Source organism: Catharus ustulatus, chromosome 1, assembly GCF_009819885.2.
Source record: "Catharus ustulatus isolate bCatUst1 chromosome 1, bCatUst1.pri.v2, whole genome shotgun sequence".
Classification (NCBI taxonomy): domain Eukaryota; kingdom Metazoa; phylum Chordata; class Aves; order Passeriformes; family Turdidae; genus Catharus; species Catharus ustulatus.
Genome location: NC_046221.1, coordinates 127,155,395 through 127,179,303, shown reverse-complemented (window position 1 = coordinate 127,179,303; position 23,909 = coordinate 127,155,395). Strand labels below are relative to the sequence as shown.

The window sequence follows — 23,909 nt, the reverse complement described above, 5'->3', positions numbered from 1 at the left end:
ACCATAAAACATCATCACTGACATATCTTCTTGATAAGCATTTGGATGTAAAGGGAAAAACTGTAAACTACCAATAATTGTTTCAAGCAGAATGACATTTTTCTAATGAATTTTAAGAAGATGATATAAATGTCAATACAGCCCTGAGCTTTTCTTTTATAAGACCTTGTCAATATGTAATTAATTATTCAGCTGGAGTTCTGTGTGGCTCAGGGCAGAATTTCAAAGAGCTTTTCTTTTATAAATCGCAAAGTCATCCTAAGATTGCTTTTAGTTGATTCTTCTTTTTTTGCATTTAGAAATAGAGTGTGTGTAAAAGCTCATGGACACCTGTGAGGTGGGATATGCAATGCAGTGATAAAGTGAGGAGCAGGAGGCTTTTTAGTAGCAGTAGGCTCTAGCATATGCTTTTAATACATTGCAAAGTTCTGCCTTGCTTTAAAAGTGCTCGTGTTTCATGTTCAGATTTGAATGGGGGTCAAACAGAAAGATTTATTTCCTTTTTTCCCTCACTTATGCATGTAAGAGGATGTTTGCTTCATTAACTTTGAAATTCACTGGCCAAATAGACTGCATATTTTAGAGGATTTAAGTAAATGTGCCCCAAAGTTCACACAAATTACTATAGAGCATTTCAGTCCTCATCTTGAAGGAATGAGACATGATGCATCTGTTAATAAAAACAAAAGAGTACTGCTTGTATTTGGCAAAACAGTCATATTTTGTACTTAAAGACTTTATCAATGTCACCTGTTGTTATTATTTGGTACTTTCTTCCTGAAAGTCAGGACAGTTAATTAAATCTCAGTGTACCCTAGTGGGTTTGATAGGATGGCTTTATTCCTGTGAGGGAGATTACATTCATTAGGACAACTTTCCAGATGATATTCAGAACTTAAGTTTGCTTTTTGGTATGCTGCTTTTGCCAGCCGAGAATTTAGCTCTTCTTTTCCAGAATAACCACTGATCTCCCACTTGGGTAGATACGGTCATCTGTGAGATTGGTATGTAGTTACACTGAAGTTGTTCCTTCTGTTGAAGTACTAAGGTCTTACATGAAGCAAGTGGTGGTACCATAACTTGTAATTTTTGGTTTCTGACACTTCCTCTGCAGAACCAAACCTCTGAATGAGGCTTAAAAATAGTGTCTAGAGGAAAACCTTTGCAACAATTAGATTACCATCTGCAAATCCTTGACTAGTGTAAGGGTGAGTTACAGCTACATCTTCTCAGCCTAAAAGCAGCTTTTTAATATATTTTTCAACAAGTTACGGCAAAAACTTCATTTTAACTTTGGCAAAGATTGCTGCATTTTGCATTCTGAAACATTGTTGCTGCAGTTAGCTGTGGAACAGCCCATCTTTGTCTGTGTTGGGGGCTGGTAAATTGGCAGTGGTTATTCTCATTTTTCCCACTGTATAATCAATTGGCAGCTTTGAACTCTGCTTTGAAATCTCCTTCAAGGATCATGTACAATACGCACTACAATATGTTAGCAAATAATTTTAAATGCATACTTGAGACATGAAAATGAGATTAAAATAAAAATGAACATGAAAAGGCATGCTTGAGATATGACATCTGTCAGCCACCTGCTTAAATTATAGCTATCCAGTCTGGCCAGATGTACTGGTAGGTGTATGCAATTTTTACACCTATATTGCATGAAAGTTTCAGTTTGCAAATAGACTGTGGTTGCAACTCTCCAAGTACTCAGTCCTCTCTTCCTTTTACATGTGATGATACCCTTTTTTTTCAAGTGATACAAAAAAAGTGAGCTTTCTAAGAGCTTCAAATGCTGGAGGATTGCAGAAGTCCTAAAAACCAGCTTATATTGTGGAGCAGGGTTGTTTTTGATACATCTTCTTAATACTTTGATTACAAGTTTTGACAGTTTTACTTGAGCAAAGACATGATCTATGAGGAAAAGTAGAATTTCAGTGATGAATTCATCATTGGTATGAAAACCTTGTAGGCAGGCTTTTCATTTATAGCTTGTTAAAGACTTTACTTTCTTCAAAATCCTTTATCCTTTGCATTTAATAAAGACCACAATTAATAGAATAATGCATAGGTATCATTAAAATCTACTGATTTCAGCTGTATTCAGCTTTTGAGCTTTTTTTATAACACTGATGGCGAAAACACATGACATGGCCCAGTCTAGTTGGTTATAGTCTTTGGTCACTTGTCTTCCTTAATAAAGGACAGAATCAATTTAGTATGGTTCTGGATGAATATAATTTTAAAATGTTTTAAAAGAAAGATATGGAGTTTAAAACTACTATTACTTAGAGGGATGGAATTTCCACCTTTGCAGAGGAGTTAAGATAGCAACAAAAATAATGTGGTGAAAGGGAAATTACATTAAAAAGGAAAAACTTCTTAAAACCAGAGGGATACATGGGTTTTCAGAAACTTGCAGAATACAGTAAATTTTTTTAGGACATTCTAAATGCAAAGACTTTTCAGCTTTTTTATTGTGAAAGCTTTTAAAATATTTTTTGATAGGAGAAGCTTTGTTTAGTTTAGGTGAAAAGATCCCTGATTTGAGACTTGCTTGTTTCTGGAAAAAAAATCCTTTTCAACAGAGCATTGGTAATTTTCCCAAATCAGATATTGCCCTGAGATTGCCAAGAGTCTTCCCTTTTGCTTTGAAACAAACTGACAGCCTCAGGCATTCCAGCAGGCTGTGTAGCAAAACCTTTTCACGACCTACTAGGTGGAAAAATCAGGTTATTCATGAGCTTATACATGGTGTCCATTCCTGTTGGCTTGTAGTTCTTTTCTGGTGGTCTCATCCTTCCTTGCACTGGCATGGTGCCTTGGATTTTTATTTGTTGGTGTCTATCAAAGTAGACTGGAAGAATGGGTGAAGAAAGATGCTCTTCATTGACATCACTCTTATCATCTGCTGCTACATGGTGATGAAGAGAAAGTCAATCTGACCCACACATGAGACAGGACAGTCCAGCTGTTAACAGCATTAGGTGTGAGATTGGAAAAAAAAAAATTCAAACAATCTATAATATAAATAAGAAGTGACTTCTTGATTGCAGCCATAGCTGGTCCCTGAAAGGAAGCAATGCACAATGAAACCAGGGAGGGTTTTTTCTCTGTAGTGTTGTTTTCCTTCCTTCAGCAGCTCGATAGGATGAACCTGATTTCTTGAGGTACAGTTTTGCTTTTGTAGGTAGGGACTGAAAGGCTTTAGTGTGACAGCTGACAGATCTTACCCTCTGGGGAACTGTCTTTCTCTGTAAAATGAAGTTGCCCTGTCAGCAAAATCAAAAACTTCATTAAAATAACTGTAAATGGAGACCAGGCAGTTTCTTGTTATAACCTGGTTTCCTAAAGCAAAAAGGCTTTTGCAACCACATTCTTTGTATGTGTCTGTCTAGCTGCATGTCTCCTAATAATAACTTTTCAATTTCTTGGGAAATTTCAATCCAGTCTGATGGATAGCTAGCCAGCCTAAAGGAGTGTGTCACACTCCTTTAAGTTTTAGGAAAACACAGGGATGGGTTGTGGAAAATGTGTGGAGGTGTCCTTGGCTGCTGAGAGGCTGAAGACAAATGTCTCTTTGGGTGGGCATGTGTGCAACTCTACAACAGGGCTGCCATGTGTTGATAATGGGATGGCTGGAGGCATGCCAGTCTCCAGTGCAGGACAGCTGCCTTTTGGTCCTAAAGGTGCTGCTGATGGCACAACCCCTTGTGTGTCCCTCTCCCCAGACTGGGGTGTTGGTAAGAGGTACCTGCTTGTTTTGTGTCAACCCCAACCCATTGCACCCTCAGGATTCCAACCCCAGAGAACTGACTTTTAAGCAGCTTGCATCGCAAAAGCCAGACCCTTTCCTCTCCAGAACGACACCAATCTCATCAGCAAATCTCTCCTTCTTCCCTGCCACTTGATTCTCTTTGCTTAAGCCACCCTTCTCTTCAAGTTTCCCAGCACAGAAGCTCCAAGCTCACTGCAGCTGCTCCACCACTAGATTTCAACCTGGCTCCAAGCGCTGCTCTGAGCTCCTGCTGGCTGCCCCTGTTCACTGCCTCTGCCTCCATGGGCACTGGATCTCCTGGAATTATCTGTGTGGGGGGAAAAGTCCTCCCTTCCCCCACCCCTGGTTTTCTGGAGATGTAAAATCTGGTTGGAAGCAGCAACTGTGAAAATTGAAGCCTGTGAGCTATAAAACAGAGGGAATCTCTGGCAAGGCCCTGTAAGTAACTCTAAGCCTGTAATTCTCTCTGCTCACAGTCTTGCTCTAAAATACCCTGGCTGACCTTCCTGGCACATTGTGGGGAAAGTTCAAATATAGTCAAATGCAAAAATCTTTAATTTATACTTGCTGTCATTAGCTTCTGGGGCAGGAATGTCAAAGCACAGTTTCTTGGAGGTTGATTATCTCTAGTTTTAGTGGTTCTTTTGATCCTTTTTTTTTTTTTTGTAATTGTTCTTTTAATTATTTTAGAAGTTCCCAGGATACTGATACTCTTATGCATCTAAAAGGCATTTCAGCAAAAATATTAATGAAAATATCCTTAGAGATGAGATTAGGAGCAGCACGAGGAATAGAGTAAGTCTCATTAGGCTGGAGACTTTTTCTTCGGAGTATAAAATGCTAATGGAGCATCCTGAAGTATCTGTATGAAAAGACTCTATGTCCCTTCTGTATTTATAGATTGAAGGGTGGGAGATGCAGACAGTGCATACTCAGAATTAGACAGTTATTTTAGATGGTGGGAATGTGAAAACATAATCATGTGACTTATTCAAATTAATAGGAACTGCATAGTGTAGTCTCTGTGCACCACTTTGAAAATTTCCCTGGGTGTTTTTATGCAATGAGAATAAAATGCAGGCAATGAAGCAAAAGCCAGTGTACATACAAAGTGATCACATATTTTTGCTTGTTTTTAGTTATTGTCATATGTTCCACTTTTGTCCAGAAATAAAAAATACATATGAATGAAGTAGCTAAACACCAAAGAAAACTGTTTATTTAGAAAGGAAAGGAAATATTTTTAAATTCCTAATGAAGTCACTAAACTTGCTTGCATATTTAGCAAGTGTATTTAAAATCTTTACTCCCATGAATGTATAAAAATCCCCAAAATACAGGTTATTGCATCACTCTAGAGGAGATACTTATGTCAATCAGATCACCAGATAGCAAACAACCTTCTGGTAATGTACCCAGAGTCTTAATTTGATCTCAGTGTTGGGTTAAACTAATTCTTTGTTTTCTGAAGACTGTAGCTGCACTGAAGGATGATAAGAGAAAGATGTAGGAGGTAAAAGGAAAGGCCTCTGCATTTGCTTCAGAACCCATCTATCCTCTGTGTCCTGTGTCCAGTTACTGTTGGCTTAGTAAAAGACACACGGTGCTTATCATTAGTTAAGCTATGAATGGTGTTAATTTTATTATCCACTGGGCTTTCATTCAACATCATAAATCCAAAGCAAGGCTCGTGGTTTCTGATTGTCAGTTCAGCTCAGAGAAAGAATGAAAGATGAAGTGGTTGTGACTGAAAACAAGTATCTTATGGTGTTTGCATCCCCTCCAAAACTCAAGAGCCACAGAACTAATTTCAGCTGTTAGTACATTAGTGTACCACCTTGGTTTTCCCAGGACAGATGCAGCAGGTCAAAAAATGACAATGCCTGTAAAATGAGAATAATTCTGAGTCAATATAGCCCTTAAAAAACCTGGCATGAAAAGCAGATATTCTGCAGCTTTCCCTGTCTACCAAGTGGTTTTCACATTTTGAAGTCTTGTCAAACCAAGCAGCAATCTTCCGCCAAAATAATTCCGTCACCAATTAGTCTGTCATGGGCTTTGTCAGTTCATCTTGATTTCTCTGCCCTGTAGACTGAATGCTGGATGGAAAAGATCAGAGAAAAGAAATGTTTTGCTTTCTCTCTGTATAACACAGCTTTAACCCACAGATCCTGAACTGCTGAAGTTGTGAAGCAACAAAATTCCTCCTTAAGACCCCAAACTCAAAAAAGAAGCAATCACATCTCCAGCAGGAGCAAGAGTCTCACACTCTTCCTAGCAAGATGTGGTGCAGGAATGGTTAGAGGGATGAGGAGAAATATGTAACAAATTTATCAGTATCGGAGAGAGTGATTCCCTACATGTCACAAACAAAATATAAACACCTGCTTTATCCTATAGAATATCTAAGAGAATAAATTCCCCTGGCAAATATGTGTGGATATTCTCCCAGAGAAGGAGAGTTTAACTGGTTTGTGTAAAGAAGGGCAAACTGTGTAAATTGAGTAAAGAAACAGTAAATTGTGAGAGCTGGAAAACCGTGCAAGATGGATGTGGGCATCCTCAGCTGTTGCTGGCCGATCATGAGCAGCTGGAGAGCAAAACCTTGAGTCACCCAGCTCATGGTGCCACAGTGGTCCTCACTGCCAATATAATTCAAACTATCAGTGATTCCTACTTCACATCAAGAGAGATGAGAGGGGGAACACAGAGACAATCTAATAGATACATCCACTCCTGTCTCTTACCTTCAGAGTCAAGGGGAGGGAAGTAAGTGTCTGACACGCCATAGGGCTGTCACACCTGAGGGAGAACAAACTCAAGGGAAGGCATTTGTAACGAGGTTAGGGGCAAGACACCAGCGTGTTGGACAATGCTTTGACTTCTCTGATAAATGTTTTCTGAAAAGTAATTTCCAGAGCTAGCAAGGAATTATGTAAATGGAGAAATAATCAGATAAAGTGATCAAGAGTGAAGAAATGAAACAGTCTTTTAGAGTTCAGTTATGAACACATGATTGGAATGCATTTAGCAGTATTCAGCTAATGAAGTTGTAATTGCAGGCAGGTGAGGAAATCTTAAATGATAAATCAGTATTTGTGTTTTTTAGACTTGGAGGAAGTCAGGACTTCAAATTTTTTTTCTTTTTTTGAGTTCTATTTTGAGAATCCATTTGCACATTTCAGAAGAACATTCTTTGGGATTTTCAAATGGAGCTAATCAAAGATAAATTCAAGTGATGAAAATTTACTGGATTTACTTCTTTCAGTAGAACCAACCCTACAGAGATGTTAATTTGGATAGCATGGCATTTGATGTTAGGCAGGGAAGGATGCTGTGGCTTATTAGTTCTTCTGCAATGGAAGGAAAGAAACATATTGTCATATGCTAAAAGAGGTATTAAATGTCACTCTCCTGAGCACATGACACCTATGTAGAAATCTTATGAAGTCTGGGTATCACTATTTTTATTGCATATTAGGTTATCACATTTCCACTGATGTCTACCTGTGTACTTTCATGTTTATTGCTGTTAAATGACATCACTGCTTTCCGATTGCAAATACTTCACATTACTTCTAGTTCTCAGCTATTTGAGGGAAGATTTACTGCTATTATCCATGGATCTTTCCAGCAAGAGAAAAGCTACACATGCTTAAACAGTGCTAAAGTTGGAAATTCAGCAGGTTGGAAATCCCTAAGCTGTGTAGTGTAGTTTTATTAAACCAGAGAAACTTGTCTTGCAAAGGTACCAGCAAGCTCAGGTGAGTGTAAAGATTTAGCAAATCGGTGTCTCAAACCAATCTCTTAAATCTCTGTGATTTATTGGGTTTTTGTTCATAGTCATGAATTTCTAAACCAAATGTAAACAGAAGTCTTCAAAACTCTTATGCAGGATGTCTAAGTCCACGTCTCACTGAATTAGTAGGAAACATTTTTACTGCATATTAACTTACAGCTATTTTCTCATTGCCATTCATTCAAGTTATTTATTTACCCATTCGAATTTTGAGGAACTCTTGGTGAACTTTAGTGCATCCAAACATGATGAGATATCTAGACCTGTTTCCAGCAGCCTGGACTGTGAGGATAGACTCCAGGCAGCAGTACATGGCCCTCTTGAGGTCAGAAGGACAACTGATGGGTGCCACAGTTCACTTTTGGACTGGTCTGCAGGGCAGTGGCCTGGGCTGAAGCATTCCCCAACACTGTTGACAGTAACCTTGTAATGTAGGACCTGCTCAAATGCATTTCATCCTGCACATTCATCAGATGGTAAAAAAAAATTTAGGCAACCCCATATTGCATTGATCTACAAAATAGTTGACCTAAAAATTGCTGCTTTAGTATGCATGCTGCATACTAATATAATATTAATATACTAATATAATTCTAATATACTATTATTTACTTAAAGCAAGAGGCAAATCCTGTAATTCATCAGCTAGTAGAGAAAGATTTGTCTAAGCCTCCTGCTGTGCTTGGTATACCACATATGTCTGAGGCCAATTACTGTGATGCTGATTGTGTTTTAATTCAAGTTTTAGAGATGCACACACAATATTTTATAGTATTTTGGAGGGAAGATATTAAGAGTGTTTTCTCACTTAAAAAAACCAAAAAACCCCCAAAAACCCATCTGAAAATGTAGAGTATTTTATGAAAGAGGAGATTGGAGAAGAGAAATGCACTCTAGAGCTATCATTGTTGCTTTGTGGCAGCTTTTTTGGGTTTCTCAGAGGAACAAGAGCCAGCTGAGGGGCGACCACTCTCCATCCCTTGGACTTTCTGTTTTCAGATGTTCCTGAGACCACCACACAGTTCCTGGGACTATTTCTGAATTCAAAACCATTCTAGATACAGATTAAGGTTCAGGAGGGGGAGCGTTCATCCTGGATGCTTCAGGGGTGGGTAAGCACTTCATCAGTGGCTGCAGGGGCTGGGGATGCTTCAGTGAATGGCCAAAGCCCATTGGGGCTTGGTGGAGCAGGAGGTGTCCTCAGCCAGGGCAATGAAACCCTTGTGTCCCAGGCACCATAAGGCATCACATGCAGTGTAATTTTAGGGTTTTTTTAAAAAACCAGTCATCTGCAGTAGAGTACATTGGTGGAATATATTTCAGACTAATGCATTTTCAAACTACTATGGCTACTAAATTTTACAAGGTGTCTCTATATTAGGCTTTTGTGCTTTCCAGAAGAGCTATTAAAATCAGCCTGGTTACAAAAAATAGCCTGCTTGTGATTACAGTGGCACTAGATTCACCAAAGAAGAATAAGCATTTCTGAGTTGCATTCAACACATTCCTTATACTGATAGCAGACGGACTGCAACTTTTTAAAAATCAAATTATAAGAGTTAAAACCAGGTTACTCAACTTGGTTTCAAATTCTTCATGCAGTTGTCTGCTGTTGTGTGTAGCTCTATGTCCTGTTCTCCTTATGGTACTGCATTCTTCCGGTACCACTGCAAGAAAAACATTCTGCCTCTGCCCATGCAGCTCTCATGCTTTGTCTCTCAGCCCATAAACTGGCAAAGATGCATTTTCACTGGTCTGTGCCTAGTTTAGCAATATTGTTTAATGGAGGTGGTTGTGTATGGAAATTACTGCACTGTAGAACGCAAGGCATCCCTAAAGATGTATTTTCAGAACTTCCTCTGGTGAATTGCTTGGATGGATATGAATGCTTTGCTCTTTTGGGCATGCAGATATGCTACAAGGCAGAGGGTCAAGATATAGGATTTGGTTTTTTAGATACTGGAACCACAGTTTTGCTTGTTCTTAATTATTGGGAAACTCACTTGAAGTCCTTGTTTTAACCTATTTCCCTCTAAATTTGTGACAGGTTTGCAGGGACAAAATTTCTGACTGCTCTCTGTGATTTCCCACTCCCCCCTTTAGCCCAGGTTTGAAAGGGAACTGTCATCTTGTGTTTGTGGGCTCAAAGTGAAGGTGTAATTATGAATAATTGGTTTAAGAATCAAACATTTCTTCAGGAAGCTAGATTTTCAAGCAGAATATATATGTAGAAAATCTATAATGCCCTTAATTTAAAAAAAAAAAAAAAAGTGTATTAGTAGTCTGGAAGTATCCAAGCAGTAAAAAGAGTTTAAGCTTTGTTTACATTTTGGCTGCAAGAGGTGCCTCTCTTTAAGTATTTAGATAAACAAACCAAAGCTGCTGTTTTCATTAGCATGTGACACAGAGCCCAGTTTCCTTACCTGAGAGAATGTTAAACTAAAATTCAGTGGCAGAAAGCAATTTGATCTCTTGCAAATATGAGTCTTGATAAACCTTACGCTATGGAAAAAACCCCCCCAACAAACCAACCTTCAAATTTCGTACCTATTGACATTGCTTAATAAAAACATCTCGAGAGCTGGTGCTTCTGGGTGTGTTTCCAATAGCAATGTGATTGCAAGGCTCCGTGGATAAAGTTACCAATCCTTTGAATTCTGACCTTCAGTCTAAAACAGCTTTAGAGGTTACTCTTTTTCCTTTTTGTGAGATTGCAGAGAAAAAGTTAATGCTGCTGGAAGGAAGCGGGGGAGGGAGCTGGGCTTGGGGATGAGAACTGGGTCTTTGAAGCCATCTGAGAAGTTTTCCTCTGGCCTTGATTTGTAACAACAAATATTGGCAGTCTGAGTCAGTAATTATATGAAGTTTCAAAATAGAGCCGAATGCTCTATTTTGAAACTTCTATGAATACAATTGCTATTGAGACTCAATTGATTTTAAGGGAAATTACACTGTTGGGTTCAGTAAAGTCTGGATTCTTGGGGCAGCTGTAGCCATCAAAACCTGAGGGTAGCTTAAGTCCATCATCTGTCTCTACAGGGAGGGGACACCTCCAAATTGGGTCCCCTACCTCGACTGGAAGTGTCTCTCCCTCCCCTGAGGATGAGGGTTTGGATGATCACCTATGACCGAATGCTCAATTTTAGATGGTTACACATATGTGAGAATTTAGCTTCTGCTGAACAAATGATCCTCCTGGTATAATTACTGTAAGGTTCAGAAGAATTTATTGTGTTAAATTTCTTGAAAACAGTTTCTGGGAAAAACATTGTTGTAAGTATAAAATAAATCACAGGATTATTTAACTTAGGCTTCCACTTTGTCCTTTTCATTACAAGGCCGACAACGGGGAATATTTATGCATGTCACTTTTAGAAGATATTTCACTGTTCCTGATCACCATGAGAAAATTTTGTGTGACTGAATGTTTCAAAGTTAAGGATACACATATTTACTGCAGTCAGCTAACACAAGGTTTGTAATTTGAATGTATGTTTATGAGTCACTTACATTAGTCGTAAATGCAGGTTTGTCTTAATAATTTGTCCAAGTGAGCCTGGGTTACTGTTCTCTCAATTTTCTTTCTAATTCTAAATGCTTTAATCAATAATTATTTTCTCTATATAATATTTTTAGTGCAGCCTTATATTTCAATAGATGAAAAATTATGTAACAATTGACACAAATTACTAAAATACAGTAATGATCCACTGCTCCATCTACTGTTGAACAGTGACATGAATAACACTCTGGAAAAAAAAAAGAAATGCATTTAGGAATATTAACAAAATGAAATTTACAACAAATAAACATATTGTTTCTGTGGTTAGTGAACAAATATCTTTTTCTTGCAGAGTAAAGTATTCTGAGTATGACTTTAATTCAGAGTTGAAAAGCAAAGAGAAACTTTCCATCTTCCTTTTCACCTTACAGGAGGTACTGATAAAACTGTTTTTGCTCATGTTAGTGGGAAAAAGTTGGAGAAAAGATAGTCTAGTATTACTGAGCTGACTCATGTCATACAGTGCACTGTATTTATATCACTGGCAAAAATGTAAGTTATTGCTATGAAAAAAAAATTTATACTCTATTCTAGTAGAACTAAATGCAAGATGAGGAAGGCCTAAACAGTCGTGGGAGGATGAACTATGGAAAAATGGCATGTGTGTGAAATGATGTGTTTTATAGTCTTTACAGAACAACAGGACTTGATTATTTTCTCAGCTCACTGGTAATCTCTCATTTGTAGTTCTTCCTGCAACCCAGTCTTCTGAGGAACTACTGATTATAGCTTTTATCACCCATTAGAATGCTAGCAAGCTGCTTCTCATCATCAGTGGTGCATTTGATTTGACTTGCTCATTTTTATAAGCAAATTATTATTCACATATCACAGTGAAGGATGATTATTTTCAAATTTTAGGCAATTATGTTTCCATGCTGAGCTGGAGTAAAAGCCTGAATATCAATTAGAAAAATTAGCTCTTTCTTAAGGAAGTTCACAGATTGCAATTTACTCCTTTCATTTCTCCCCTTACCTCGTAAACAGATAATTCTTCAAATGAATTTCTTCAGATACACCTATGTTGTCTTCAGCAGGACTTCTTTTATAAATAATTACATGTTTATGTATCTTTTGAGCAGAGGTTTTTGTACCACAAATAAAAGTAACATTCACTGATTCTTAGGTACTGTAGACAGTATTAAAAGTCCGCCTGTAAAACTCTTGAAATTTATTGGAAAATAGAAGGTGATTTTCTATAGTTCAATTTAATAGCTAAAACATTGCTAAAATGAAGACTGGCGTGGTTGGAAAAGCTACATCACTCTTAAACCTGGAGTAGATCTCAGAGCTCTGCCCTTGGGATGTCACAGACCTGGTGTCTCAGTCTTTAGGGAAAAGCCATAATTTTTCAGTTTTTTTGTGTGTCAATCATTCCCTTCATGAGATTTCTAGAAGAGACAAGTAATGTAGAGTGTTAAAACATACCCAAAGGGAAATGATGGTATTAAATACATTTAAAATTTCAGTTCATCTAGGAAACCTTTCCTTCACCCTGCCAAAATACTTTTTTATTTTGCATTTAGAGTAATTATATATAATTTACACTACTGGTGCTTGTAAATATATATATGTATATTTATTTATTTATTTATAAATATATATATATACACACTTTTTATATACACATATTCCTCTTTTTAACATCATGCTTTTAAGATGTAAGAAATCTACCAAAGAAAGACGCATACTTTCACTTTGGAGAGTGAAGAAGTGAGATACACTAAGATATTGGCTTTCAAACAACACTTTGAATCCTTCTTCTGTGGACAGTCTCTGCATTTCTTTATAACATAGCTGTCAGCTGTTTCAGAATCATATGTAAGTCATGCATTCATTCAAAAAAGCTAAAGCAGCATCTACTTAAGATTAATAGAGATTACTATTTCCTATACTAACTGGTTCTGTAGTTTGTGCTGAAGTGATGGATTGAAAACAGCTACAATTGCTTGCAAACTAGTAAAACTAGCAAGCTGGGGCCAGCAGTTGATACGTGTTTTGGCTAAGGATGATGGTTAACAGCACATACCTTTTCTTATAACACATTGCACACAGACCTTAGTTCAATAATAATTTTATCCAGTATGTCTTGAAAGAATATAATTAAATTGTTTTTCTTAGTCATGCTGATAGTTTTTGGATAGAGCACTTAAAATGGTTGATTTCTGTCACTTTTACTGTTTGTATTTACCAAGGTCTTTCTACTTTTGCTCACATGAGTAGCATGAGACAATACGGGCTCCTGTCAAATGCTGCAAACTTCTGTTCCAGCCAGAGATGTCTCTAGGCAACAGCTGCTGTGTGTAAGATAAAACTTGTATGGAGGCATAGGAGGGATATTGCTGCTTCAGAGGGTTCTGACGTTGCACTGCAGTTGTTATGGGAAGAGCCAGGCGGTGGCTTTCAGGAGCAATGGGATACATCTTTTGCTTTAGTGAAGTGTGGTCTTCCTAGGCCTATTTCTGATATTAAATATTTCAGTAGTATTTCCTACATGGAGACAAACATATGAACATCCCACTGTTCCATATCCATCTTACATCTAATTTTTCTTAATTACCAGAACATCTGTAATCGTGGCACCTAAGCACCCAGTAAATGTTGTGCTCCAGATGGACCCATTTTACTTGTGCTAAAACAAGTATGTCACACTGCATATGAAGTTAAAACCATATTGCATGAGTAATGGTTGTAATAATATACCAGTAGCTGGCTATGCATTTGATGTTATGGAATAGGCCTGGTCCTTTACTTCTTAGGACTCTTGAGATGCCAGCTGCATTAATGGGAATGCAGAATCAGGGCAAATTTAGGCATGATGTAAACATATGCAAATCCCACTGAAATCTCTGTTCCAAACCTGGTGTTAGTGCAATTGTGGTTTGAAAATGATGTTGGGTGCCAGTGGCCAACAACCCACCCTGCACTGATTTTGGTATGTAGTTACTGGGAAGGACAAGCCCCAGAAGATAAGTAAACAAACCTCTTTCAAGTAGGTTTCAAATCGGTGCAGTACTCAGCTGTAATAATTAGATTACCTATTGAAATAAAAAGAACTGCACTCACTTAAACCAAATGAGGATCTGGTCTACAGTATCAGCTGTAGGATAAGTTCATAGGTTAGACCCTATCATGGGGTAATGATATACAGTGATCTGAAGTCCAATCTTCAGACATCAGATAAAGAACTTTAAGGCACTATTTAATGGCTGTATAAACACAGAGGACCCTACTTTATCTCATATCCCCCATCTAGATCATTTATATGGCTTCAGTTCCCATACTGTCTACATGCCATACTACAGAAAAGATTAAAAATTCAAAGCTGATTCTTTTCATGCAATGCATTGCCAACACCCTTTTTCTGATCATCTTAGCCTCTGTGTAATTTATCCCATGTTTATCCTCACTTCACCAAGCTCTGTACGTGTGTGTGGGGATCTGCCTTACTTTAATTAAATACAGAGACTGGGCACACTCCTGAAGTTATTACTTAGATATAACTCCCAGTAGGGACTACAAACTAAACAACAATAAACCCATTTCAGTAACCTTTACATTTAGAATGCTAAAAATTATTCCTATTTTTGTGCTATTTGGGTCTTTTTTTTCAATAATGGAATGAAATAGATCTATGCGAAAATTTGAGTGCATCATTGAAGTCACAGTCTTGTTTTTATATGACTTTTTACTTCCATAGCATCATTTAAGTATCACTATTTTTGAGAAAGGGTTTTGATTGCATTTTCCAGTGTTAGATTGTATCTCACAACAATGTGATATTTTTTGAGTTCTTCTAGAAAAAAATGAGATTCTGCTTTGTTAAAGCGTGTGCCTGATATTATTAATTTAATAGTTTAGCTCCTACAGACAGTGAAACAAGATGTGTCTTTATATCAGATTGGGTAGGGGCTTTTAAAAAATGATCCTTATTAACACTGGTAAAGAATTCAGTGGTAAGCATTTTCCAGAAGATCATGGCTGTTCCAAAAAAGCATATAGCTCGGAATGATTGCATAGCCTTGTGTTTCAGAGTTTCAGTGACTTTTACCTGACAAAACTGCGTGACTCCATAATAAAAGTAATTTGTATTTCTTTCACCGTTTAATATAGAACACGATAAATAGTTTTCTTGGCGTGAGATGTGGTTTGTGACTCTGAAGAAGTGATGGGATTGTGTTTGTGCTGGCTGCGCAGACGGGCCCAATCGAAAGCTGCTTATTTTGACCTGGGTTCCCTTATATGGAGTGTGACTGTCCCGAGATCCCTTTTCTCCGCTAAACAAAATGAAATCCTAGGTGCGTTTTCAGCTCGAGGTTGACTTGTAGCTTTGCAAACCGATCTGCTTCCCTGAAGTATTCCCAATGTACTTGCTACAAAATAATGTCTCACTTACTGGGATGTAGTAGCCAGAAGATATTTCTCCTCTAGAAGTATTGCTTTCATTCACAGATTAGTTAATTGAAGGTAAGGATATATTAGCAGTGAATAACCACAGGTTTTTGTGAGGAGAAAAAAAGTTCTGTTTCAATCTGTTTATACAGTATAAAGTTGGGGGAGGTTGTTGATTTTTGGTTTTGTTTTGGTTTTTTAAAATTTAGTACTTTAGACCTGGCATGGTATTAAGACTTCTTTTTTGGTACTACAAATCGTTACGCTGTTTTCCTCATCATATTTGGATTATGCACACTGAAAAAAAGTGTAGAAAAATTAGTGTTGCATGAAGTGAAAATGCTGGCTGCATAGTGGAAATGCTCTGGAGAATGCTGGTCAAATTTAGTTACTATGAATGTTATAATGTTTTTTAACGTAATGTATGTATTTTTAAAAGAGTTTGTTTGTTTTGTTTTGTTTTTTTTTTTAAATTATGAGCAACTAAAAGTTCTGTTTAAAAGAAAAGCATCATAAACCCATTTCAGTTTAATGGCTTACTAATTAAATTACTTAATTACCTATTGATTGGTAAAAGCTAAGGTTACTTAATGCACAAATTTAACTCTGTGCAACCTTCTCTCCCTTCTTCGGAAACATTTATACGGTCTGCGGAAACAGGCTTTATACAGTTTTAAATTTTAAAACGTGATTAGTAATAATTAAAATACGAATTTGACTATATTTACAATTGGTTTTAGGCGTACAGATATTTAATGTTTTAAGTGGTTTAAACCATTTTAAAAGTTACAGATATTTTATTTAATAAATACCCTTAAACTGGACAAGGCTAGCTTAAATAGTTTTAGCAGACCCTTTCTTTACAAGGTTGCAAGAATCTCAGATATTTGAGAACAAATCTGTTACATATCCAATCAAAACGGCATGTCCGGACGTGCATGCTGCTTGTGCGCTTAAGAGCCTCTCTGAGTATCCCCATTTAGCTTCTCTCATTGATATAATGTTGGTGTAATTCCAGTTATTCTATTAGGACGGCTTTAGTTTAAACCCAGCTTTACAAGAGCGGACGCATCTCCGCGCGATCCAGCTTTCTAGATGAGGAGGGATTTTCGGGAGTTTTCCTGGGGTGAGGCTGAGGAAGGTGCGAGGGAGGGGGGCCCCGGGCCGGGCGGGGGGCGGAGGGGCGGCCGGGGCCGCGCAGATTCCGCGGCCGAGCCCGGCTGCGCTTCGGCCGTGCGGGGAGAAGGCTGGCTTCAGAACCGCGCCAGCCTCATTGCAGTCGTTGCTCTTAAGCCAATAAGGTTGGGACAAGAGAATAGCTGCGGTTTGCATTACAAAAACAAAAACAAAACCCAAAGGGAGGGAAAAAAAAAAAAAAAAAAAAGCAGAGGGGAAACAAAAAAAAAAAAAGAAAACAAAAAAAGAAGGCGAAGGGGAGTGAGGAGGAAAGCGGGCGCGGGAGCGGCGGCGTGCCCCCAGGCAGTGCCTGGGCAGACACACAAGGCTGAGCAAACAGACGGCGGGGCTGCAGGCAGCTCCTCGGCCGCGCTTTGTCTGCCCGGCCCGGCCCGGCGCGGCCCGGCCCCGGGGCGCTCCTGCCCCGAGCGCCATGGGAGGCGCGGGCGCCGCGCTCTGACCCGCGGAGCGGCGCCGGCACCGTGAGTACCGGGGCGCGGGCACTGACAGCCCCGCGGGGCTGCGCGGGGCGCGGGCGGGAGCTCATCCCGGGAACGGGACGGACGGACAGCGCCGGGAGCGGGGCCGCTGCACGGCCCGGCTGCCGCGGAGCGCGGCCCGGCGGCGCCGAGGGGCAGCGGCGCTTCCCGCGCGTCCCGCAGCGCAGCGCCCAGCAGCTGTAAACCACTGCGTGCCCCAGGTAATTCTGGCCCTAGCTCAGGCTGGGCTTCGCAGGCTTCCCGCAAAACAGATGTGAGGAGGTTCCGTTTGTTGTGATGGGCTTTGCGGATTCTCCTGTTTGGTTTCCTCGAGTGCTGGTGGTTCGGCAGATAGGAGTAACGTGATGGGGAGATGTTAAATGGGGGGTGGAAATAGGCGCCTACGGTAAGAAACCAGCAGACCTTGTTGAAAGAGACATTGAGAGCGTGAGAAAAATAGTAAAAAAATTGGGAGGAAGAATGCCTGACAGAGATTTTGACAGTGCTTTCTGAAGCAGGAAATCCTTTTGCTTAATATGTTTAAATTTTCCAAACACCAAGGAAAACATGCAGGTCCCCACAGGAGAACTTTTCAAGATGACAGAATAAACATCTACACAACTGAAATATTTGACGTTTATTGACATTTTAGGTGGCTTATTTAGAACGGTGATCTTAGAACAAGGAAGTTAAAGACCTTCTGAAGTCTCATTAAATTTACATCTTGCTTTTGAGCAACCAAGACCCACCAAACATTCTCTCGGTGTTTCAAACACCAAGAGGAAGGGCTGCCCTTTATAGTGCAAGATTCATTCTGGAAAAGTAAAGGTGTTAGTGCACGTAAAAATGTTTTCTTGAAGGTGGTTGGGTTTTGGTGTGGTTTTTTCTTTCTTCTGTAAGCAAACATTCAAAACTGAGGTAAGCGGAAGAGATAAAAGCTTTCCGGGGGAAAAAAATGATAGTGTGTTTCATGTAGTTTGTTTAAATTTAAAAATGAGGACCAAGGGAAATTTGGAATAAGAAGTGGAAATGGGGTGTAGTGTATCATAGGAATTTTTAAACAGTAGATATTATGTATAAAGATTATTTTATTTTCCAACCCATACTGCGATGGTCCGCAAAGCATCTGCCAGAACACAGACTACTGGTTTGAGGTGTCAAATAAATTCATAGTATATATATGGATGTGCATCTGTAGAAGTACCTATATCTGTGTGTATACACGTTACAGAAATGTAGGTATAAAAACACATACGCACACTGCGCATTCATGTTGCTCACAAACCCATGACATGCAGTTTTTAACCAAGCACCTCACTGCTGTCAGAGTTTTCCCAAGGCCTGGAAGGGTCTGGAAATGAGCAGCCATCCCCTCTCAGCAGTTCTGTGCAGTGACAGACAGCTTGAGTCATGCTTCACCTTAGGAGAAAAAAAAAGAATGAGTAATCATTTTGTTTGAATTGCAATAAGTATGAAATATTTCTTGGGAGCCAAAAAAATCTTGGAAAAGCAGAAAGCATTCTTAAATGGCTGGTCATAATAGAAGCATTGTCACATTGTAGTACTTCTTTCTCAAAGGGAGGAAAATGTTGGGATCTCAAAATGTCTCATTCATGAGTGTATGAAATGAGCACACAGGATAGCACTTTGGAAGAATTTAAACTGGTAATTAAAAATTAAGTAACTGCAATTACCTGCTTTTGCTTTAGTAAGTGCAATTTGTCTTTGATGTGAATATCTAGTGAAAAAGCCCAACCTCCTCCCTTGGAGCACAGCAATATATGATTATTCGAAGAGTGAAAGTATTACCAAGTTTCCTAGGTTGCCAGCAAGGTGCCTTTCTGCAGCCAATTTGCATTTTAGTTTTGTAACATTTTGGCTGTTGAAGCCATTACATCTGTAGATACTGACTGCATGGTTATTTCAGGGAGGTAAAGAGTGCTGTTGGGAAAAAGGTCCCTTTCTCCCCCTCCCTCCACCCCTTCCTAAAAATGACAGATTTTTTTTTTTTCCTAAGAAGGAACAGCCTAGTTTGAAAACTGCCATTGTCTTTGAATTTTTCTTCTTTAAAGTAGAACTATATTTTAAGAGAGAACGTGTGTGCTGGCCATAGTTTTCTGGGTTAAATTCTTATTTTCACTTCAAAAATTTCTTTTCAGCTGGAAAAATGTTTTAAATTATAGCCATTAAAAAAATTGCTCCTAGCAAGCAAAAATACTGTGGAAAACCTGTAATTTAGAGAAGTACCTACATTTTATTTGCTCTGTGCTGCTGAAATTTAGAATCTCTTCCCATTTACAGTTTACTTTTCACAGAACATTATTAACTTTTTGGCTTCATACATGATCTTCTGTCAGATGCTTTTGATTTGTAATTTAGCAAAGTATAATAAACAGTGCAAAAGTCATGAATTTTCCTCTGCATCCTGAGCTCTGTGGTAGGGAAAATGTGATAAAATGTGTACCTTAAGTCTTGTTTGATGATCTCTCAAAGCAAGTTTGCCTTCTGGAAATAATTTCTGGGGTTGAAGAGCATGGTATTAACAGATTTAATGTGGCTATTCAATGGATTGGTGGAGTACTATGTGAGGTTTAACAAAATGAGAGAGACAAATTGAACATCAACAAAACCTACATCTGTGAAGAATTATAAATTTAATTAGAAAAAAGGGCAAACTTAAAAGACCTCATTAACTAATCAGAATTTGATGTTACTGATTTAGGATTCTTAAATGGATGAATTTTAAGTAGCTTTGCTATCACTGTCCTTTTTTTCTCGCCATGTACTACACAGTGCCCAATCTGCAATCTGTAGTAAGGAGAAAGATGTGAATGTTACTGACAAAAATCAAATTATACAGAGTAATGTTTTTGAAGTATTAAGAAGAACGTGTATGCCATTTAGCATATAAGGCATTTTTAGTTTAAGCAGGGCACTGAGTATGAAGGGGGTGTAACAGCTCCTTTTTTAAAAAAAATTATTTATTTCTTCTTTTTTTTTTTTCATTGTGACCCATTTCTGTCGGGGTAAGGCCAAGCATTTAGGCTTTTTCCCCCACTTTTTATTTGATATGTGAGTTATGTTGCCAAACTTCAATTATCCTGAAACCTGTTGACAAAATGAGAATATATGAGAGAAAGCACAAGCACACACCACCCAGAAATGTTTTTATTCTATGAACTAACTGGTCGTCATAAGTGTGTTTCCTTACTATGTTGTAATTTTGTACTGCACATAAAAAACTGAAAGCATGTGAAGTGTAGCATTTTGTAAACTGTAACTAATTTCACTCACATCTGTGTCTAATTGTTGTCTGCATTCGCATTCTTGAGAGTAGATTTATTTTTCCTGGACCACTCTGTGGATTCAGCTGACCAGCCTAAGTGAGGATTAGTTGTTTTAAAGTTATTTTGATTAAAGAGTCATTTTTAAATTTGGTAACGTGCAACACATGGTTTAAATAATCCTCGAGACACAAAGGAATATATCTAAAGTACGTCTAATGAAAATGAAAATTGTGGATATGAACTTTCACAAATCATAGGGTGTTGGAGGACATTTAAGGTATATATTTAATTCACTTTGAATGAGCTGGTTATTTTTTTTTAGCCCTGTCCCACAAAAACAGAAATGGGGTCTTTTTTGCTATGCACATACATGAAGATGTATATATGTATATAATACATATATATTCAAATGCACAGAAGTTACCATTTTTGTAAAAATTTGGTACTTAAAATAGTGAGGATTACTTTTTTTTTTATTTTAATCAAGCATGAATAATTGTGTAGTGGGTGTTGGAAAATATCGGTTAGTTAGAGCATCCATTTGAAAAGGGAGTATTTTCTATTATAAAAGATGGGTTTTAAAAGATCCTGTGCAAGAGGGAGTGAAGATAGCTCTGTAGGCAAACTTAGTTCTCACCTATAATTTTTTCCAGGTGTTTAGACGTAACAGCAGAAGCATATCCTAAGGCACTCTGCAGCAGTTTCTGGGGTTAAGAACTAAGGGGGAAAAAATCCTCAAACCAAAATGCACAGTTTTGACTGTATCTGCTAGTCTAGTTTGATTTGGCATGCAACAATGTATTGAAAAGCGTGTTATGCAGTACTTTAAGTACCCAGTTATAAAAAGATTGATGTTTTTCAGCATGCATTATTGCATGCTTCTTGACATCATATGTGATGTTCTTCCTTGCCTGACTGCCCCTGGTAGTTGTTTACTCTTGCTAGTAGTAATTCTGTCTGTGATTAAAAATAACAAAAAACCCACCCTACAGACACATAAGTACTATTTGCTCGGATGATTTTTATGGCACTTAAAATGCCTCATCTCCCTTGTCTTTGCTCTGTGATCATTTAAGAGATGTCAGTTCGGGTTGAGTGGAAACGCACAAGATCCTCCCTGCAGACATTTAGAGGATGTATACCTTGCCCAGAGAAGCTTTCGTGTGCTTTTAAGCTAACAGTGTCCTGCAGTGTATTTCCACCTGAATTTTATCACCTGCTGACTATTGTTACTGGCTAGAGTTTGTTGGTAAAGCCACAGTGTTTTTCTGATGGAATATGAAAACTATTGCTCACCTGAGTTATAAAAGGAATAATTTGATTAAACTAAAAAATTATTGGTGGGCTTCCCAGTGGAACCAGTTTCCTTTTCTTCAGGAGTGACCTCAGAGGTAAATGCAGCTTCCTCCCATGTATTTAGCCAGAAGTGTCCTTTTTAGTAATTTTATCAGAAATCTCATTAGCAACTGGAATTTCAGGAGTAAGACTATGCAATAACCTCTGGAGTTTTTATTTTCATTTGACCTGGCTGGAGGTGGGCTTCTTTTAGAGATGGTTCTGTAAGGCTGTTTGTTGGCTATATACTGAAGGTCTTTACCATGAGTAGACTTGCCCCTTGCTATTCTCTACTCCTTCCCACCAAAAAAGTAACATCAGCGTCCCTTAGCTTGCCTTTGGGGTGAGCTTGACCTGTGGGTTCGCAGTGGCACAGAGGGAGGATGGCGGAGAGCAAAGGAGGAAGAAAACCATTGCGGCGAGGGTCAGAAGGAGCTGTCAAGAGCGAAGAAGGAGGGATGCGGAGAGGCGGGAGCAGCGGAGGATGCTGCGGGGCTGGGGCAGGAGCAGCTGGCGCTGCCCCGGCGGGGTTACCTTGGGGGGTGCAGGGCAGAGCCGAGCCGAGCCGAGCCGAGCCGGGGGAGGAGAGAGCGAGCCCCTGTGCAGCTGTCACGGGCCCCTGATGAATCACTATCCCGTCACTTGGCTGCCGTCCCCTGGCGCGGGGAGGAGGGAGGCAGACCTGCCGGGGAAACAACAGTTGAGCCTTCAATTTAAAGACAATATGCCTTTCAGGGGCACCGCGCCCTCCTCCTCTCCCTTCGGATTTAAAGGACACAATTGTCATCCGCAGTGATATCCTTTCTTTAAATTAAGGCCTCGTGGTAAAGTGGAGTAATAGAAGCTTCTGTTTGTTTCACTGGTTTGCAGGTGCAGAAGTCCCAAACCAGTTCAGATGTTGCTGTTTCCTCAAGCTGCAGGTAAGGATTTGACCGAAAATTGCTAATTTTTTGCAAACCTTCTATTGTTGGGGATTTCTTTTACCTTCAAGAGATAAGTAAAATATTTATTCTTGTTTCCCACTTTAAGCGGATGAGTAAGTGCTGGAGCGTAGCTTTTACGTGTGTACAACCAAGTCTTTAAACCATGAGCACGTAACTTTTCACTAAATTGTCTGGCATTTTGAACTCATTGCAGTATCATCTTCTCCTTTTTGTGTAGATTGTTTTAGGTAGAGAAGAATTCAGTGAAGGACCTATGTTTAGAACCTATGTTAAAATTTCGGTTGAAATATAAAAGCTTCATACCTGAAATGACATTTAGGATATTTATACCATTAATGCAGGAGTAATTTTATATATAATTTTAATAGTCTTTAAAAGAGCCTAAGCATTTCTTTTAAACTGAAAAATTACTGGTTGAAATGCCTTGGAGGCACAGTAACCTATGAAGTTTCTTCTGGGAGCAATTACTTAGAATGAGTACATCAAATAACAATATCCAAAGTTTTAGGTATAAAGGAACAGAAGGACAGGGTACTTCAGTCATAAGCCCCAGCACCAACCAAGGGATATGTCATGGTGGTGATGACTGTTGGCCTGTTAATATAAGGCTGTTGGAAGCATAATTCTTAAATATTCAGCTACTTTTGTGCTGCTTAAACATGTAATTTTTGGTTTAGGTGGGAATTGCTCTTTTCTCATTTTGACTAAGCGACAGCTGCTGAGATGCAGCAGAGAACTGAGGCACACTAACGCCTGTATGGATTCACTGTATGTCGGTCATATCCCTTTCCAATTGGGCACGCTTTATGTAATCCACAAAGCAAACAAGTGAGCAGACATAATAATGTTTTAATGCTGCATTTGTTTCAAAAGAAACAGAGGAACAATTAAGTAGTTTGCCAGAGTAAACACATACATCAGGAATATCTCATTCCCTGTCACTAGATGATAGGTTTCCACAATTGCTTCAAGTGTTTTATTTGTTTTGGAGGCCCATTATATTGCCACTGAGTGGTAAACCTTGAAAAAGCAGAGTGTTAATTCGTTTTTAAGAGAATATATGTCTTCATATGTTGGTGATTCCATCTTTGTGCATATTTTAAAAATACAAGATTACATCAATTTTTGGTGCTTGGAATCTAAGTTTTATTTGG

The 23,909-nt window shown here is 38.7% G+C and overlaps 1 protein-coding gene across 4 annotated transcripts in view; it reads left to right on the top strand.

The window, feature by feature from the left end:
* EYA1 (EYA transcriptional coactivator and phosphatase 1) overlaps positions 1-23,909 on the top strand; it is a 143,980-nt gene that overhangs the window by 39,602 nt on the left and 80,469 nt on the right. For 3 of the 4 annotated variants that reach the window (XM_033081624.1, XM_033081615.1, XM_033081606.1), the window contains exon 2: positions 22,682-22,731. In XM_033081624.1, the coding sequence (XP_032937515.1) occupies positions 22,682-22,731 (50 nt within the window). Of the gene's footprint in view, positions 1-15,537; positions 15,610-22,681; positions 22,732-23,909 lie in introns of those variants that run through there. The other variant, XM_033081635.1, reaches the window with a different exon arrangement.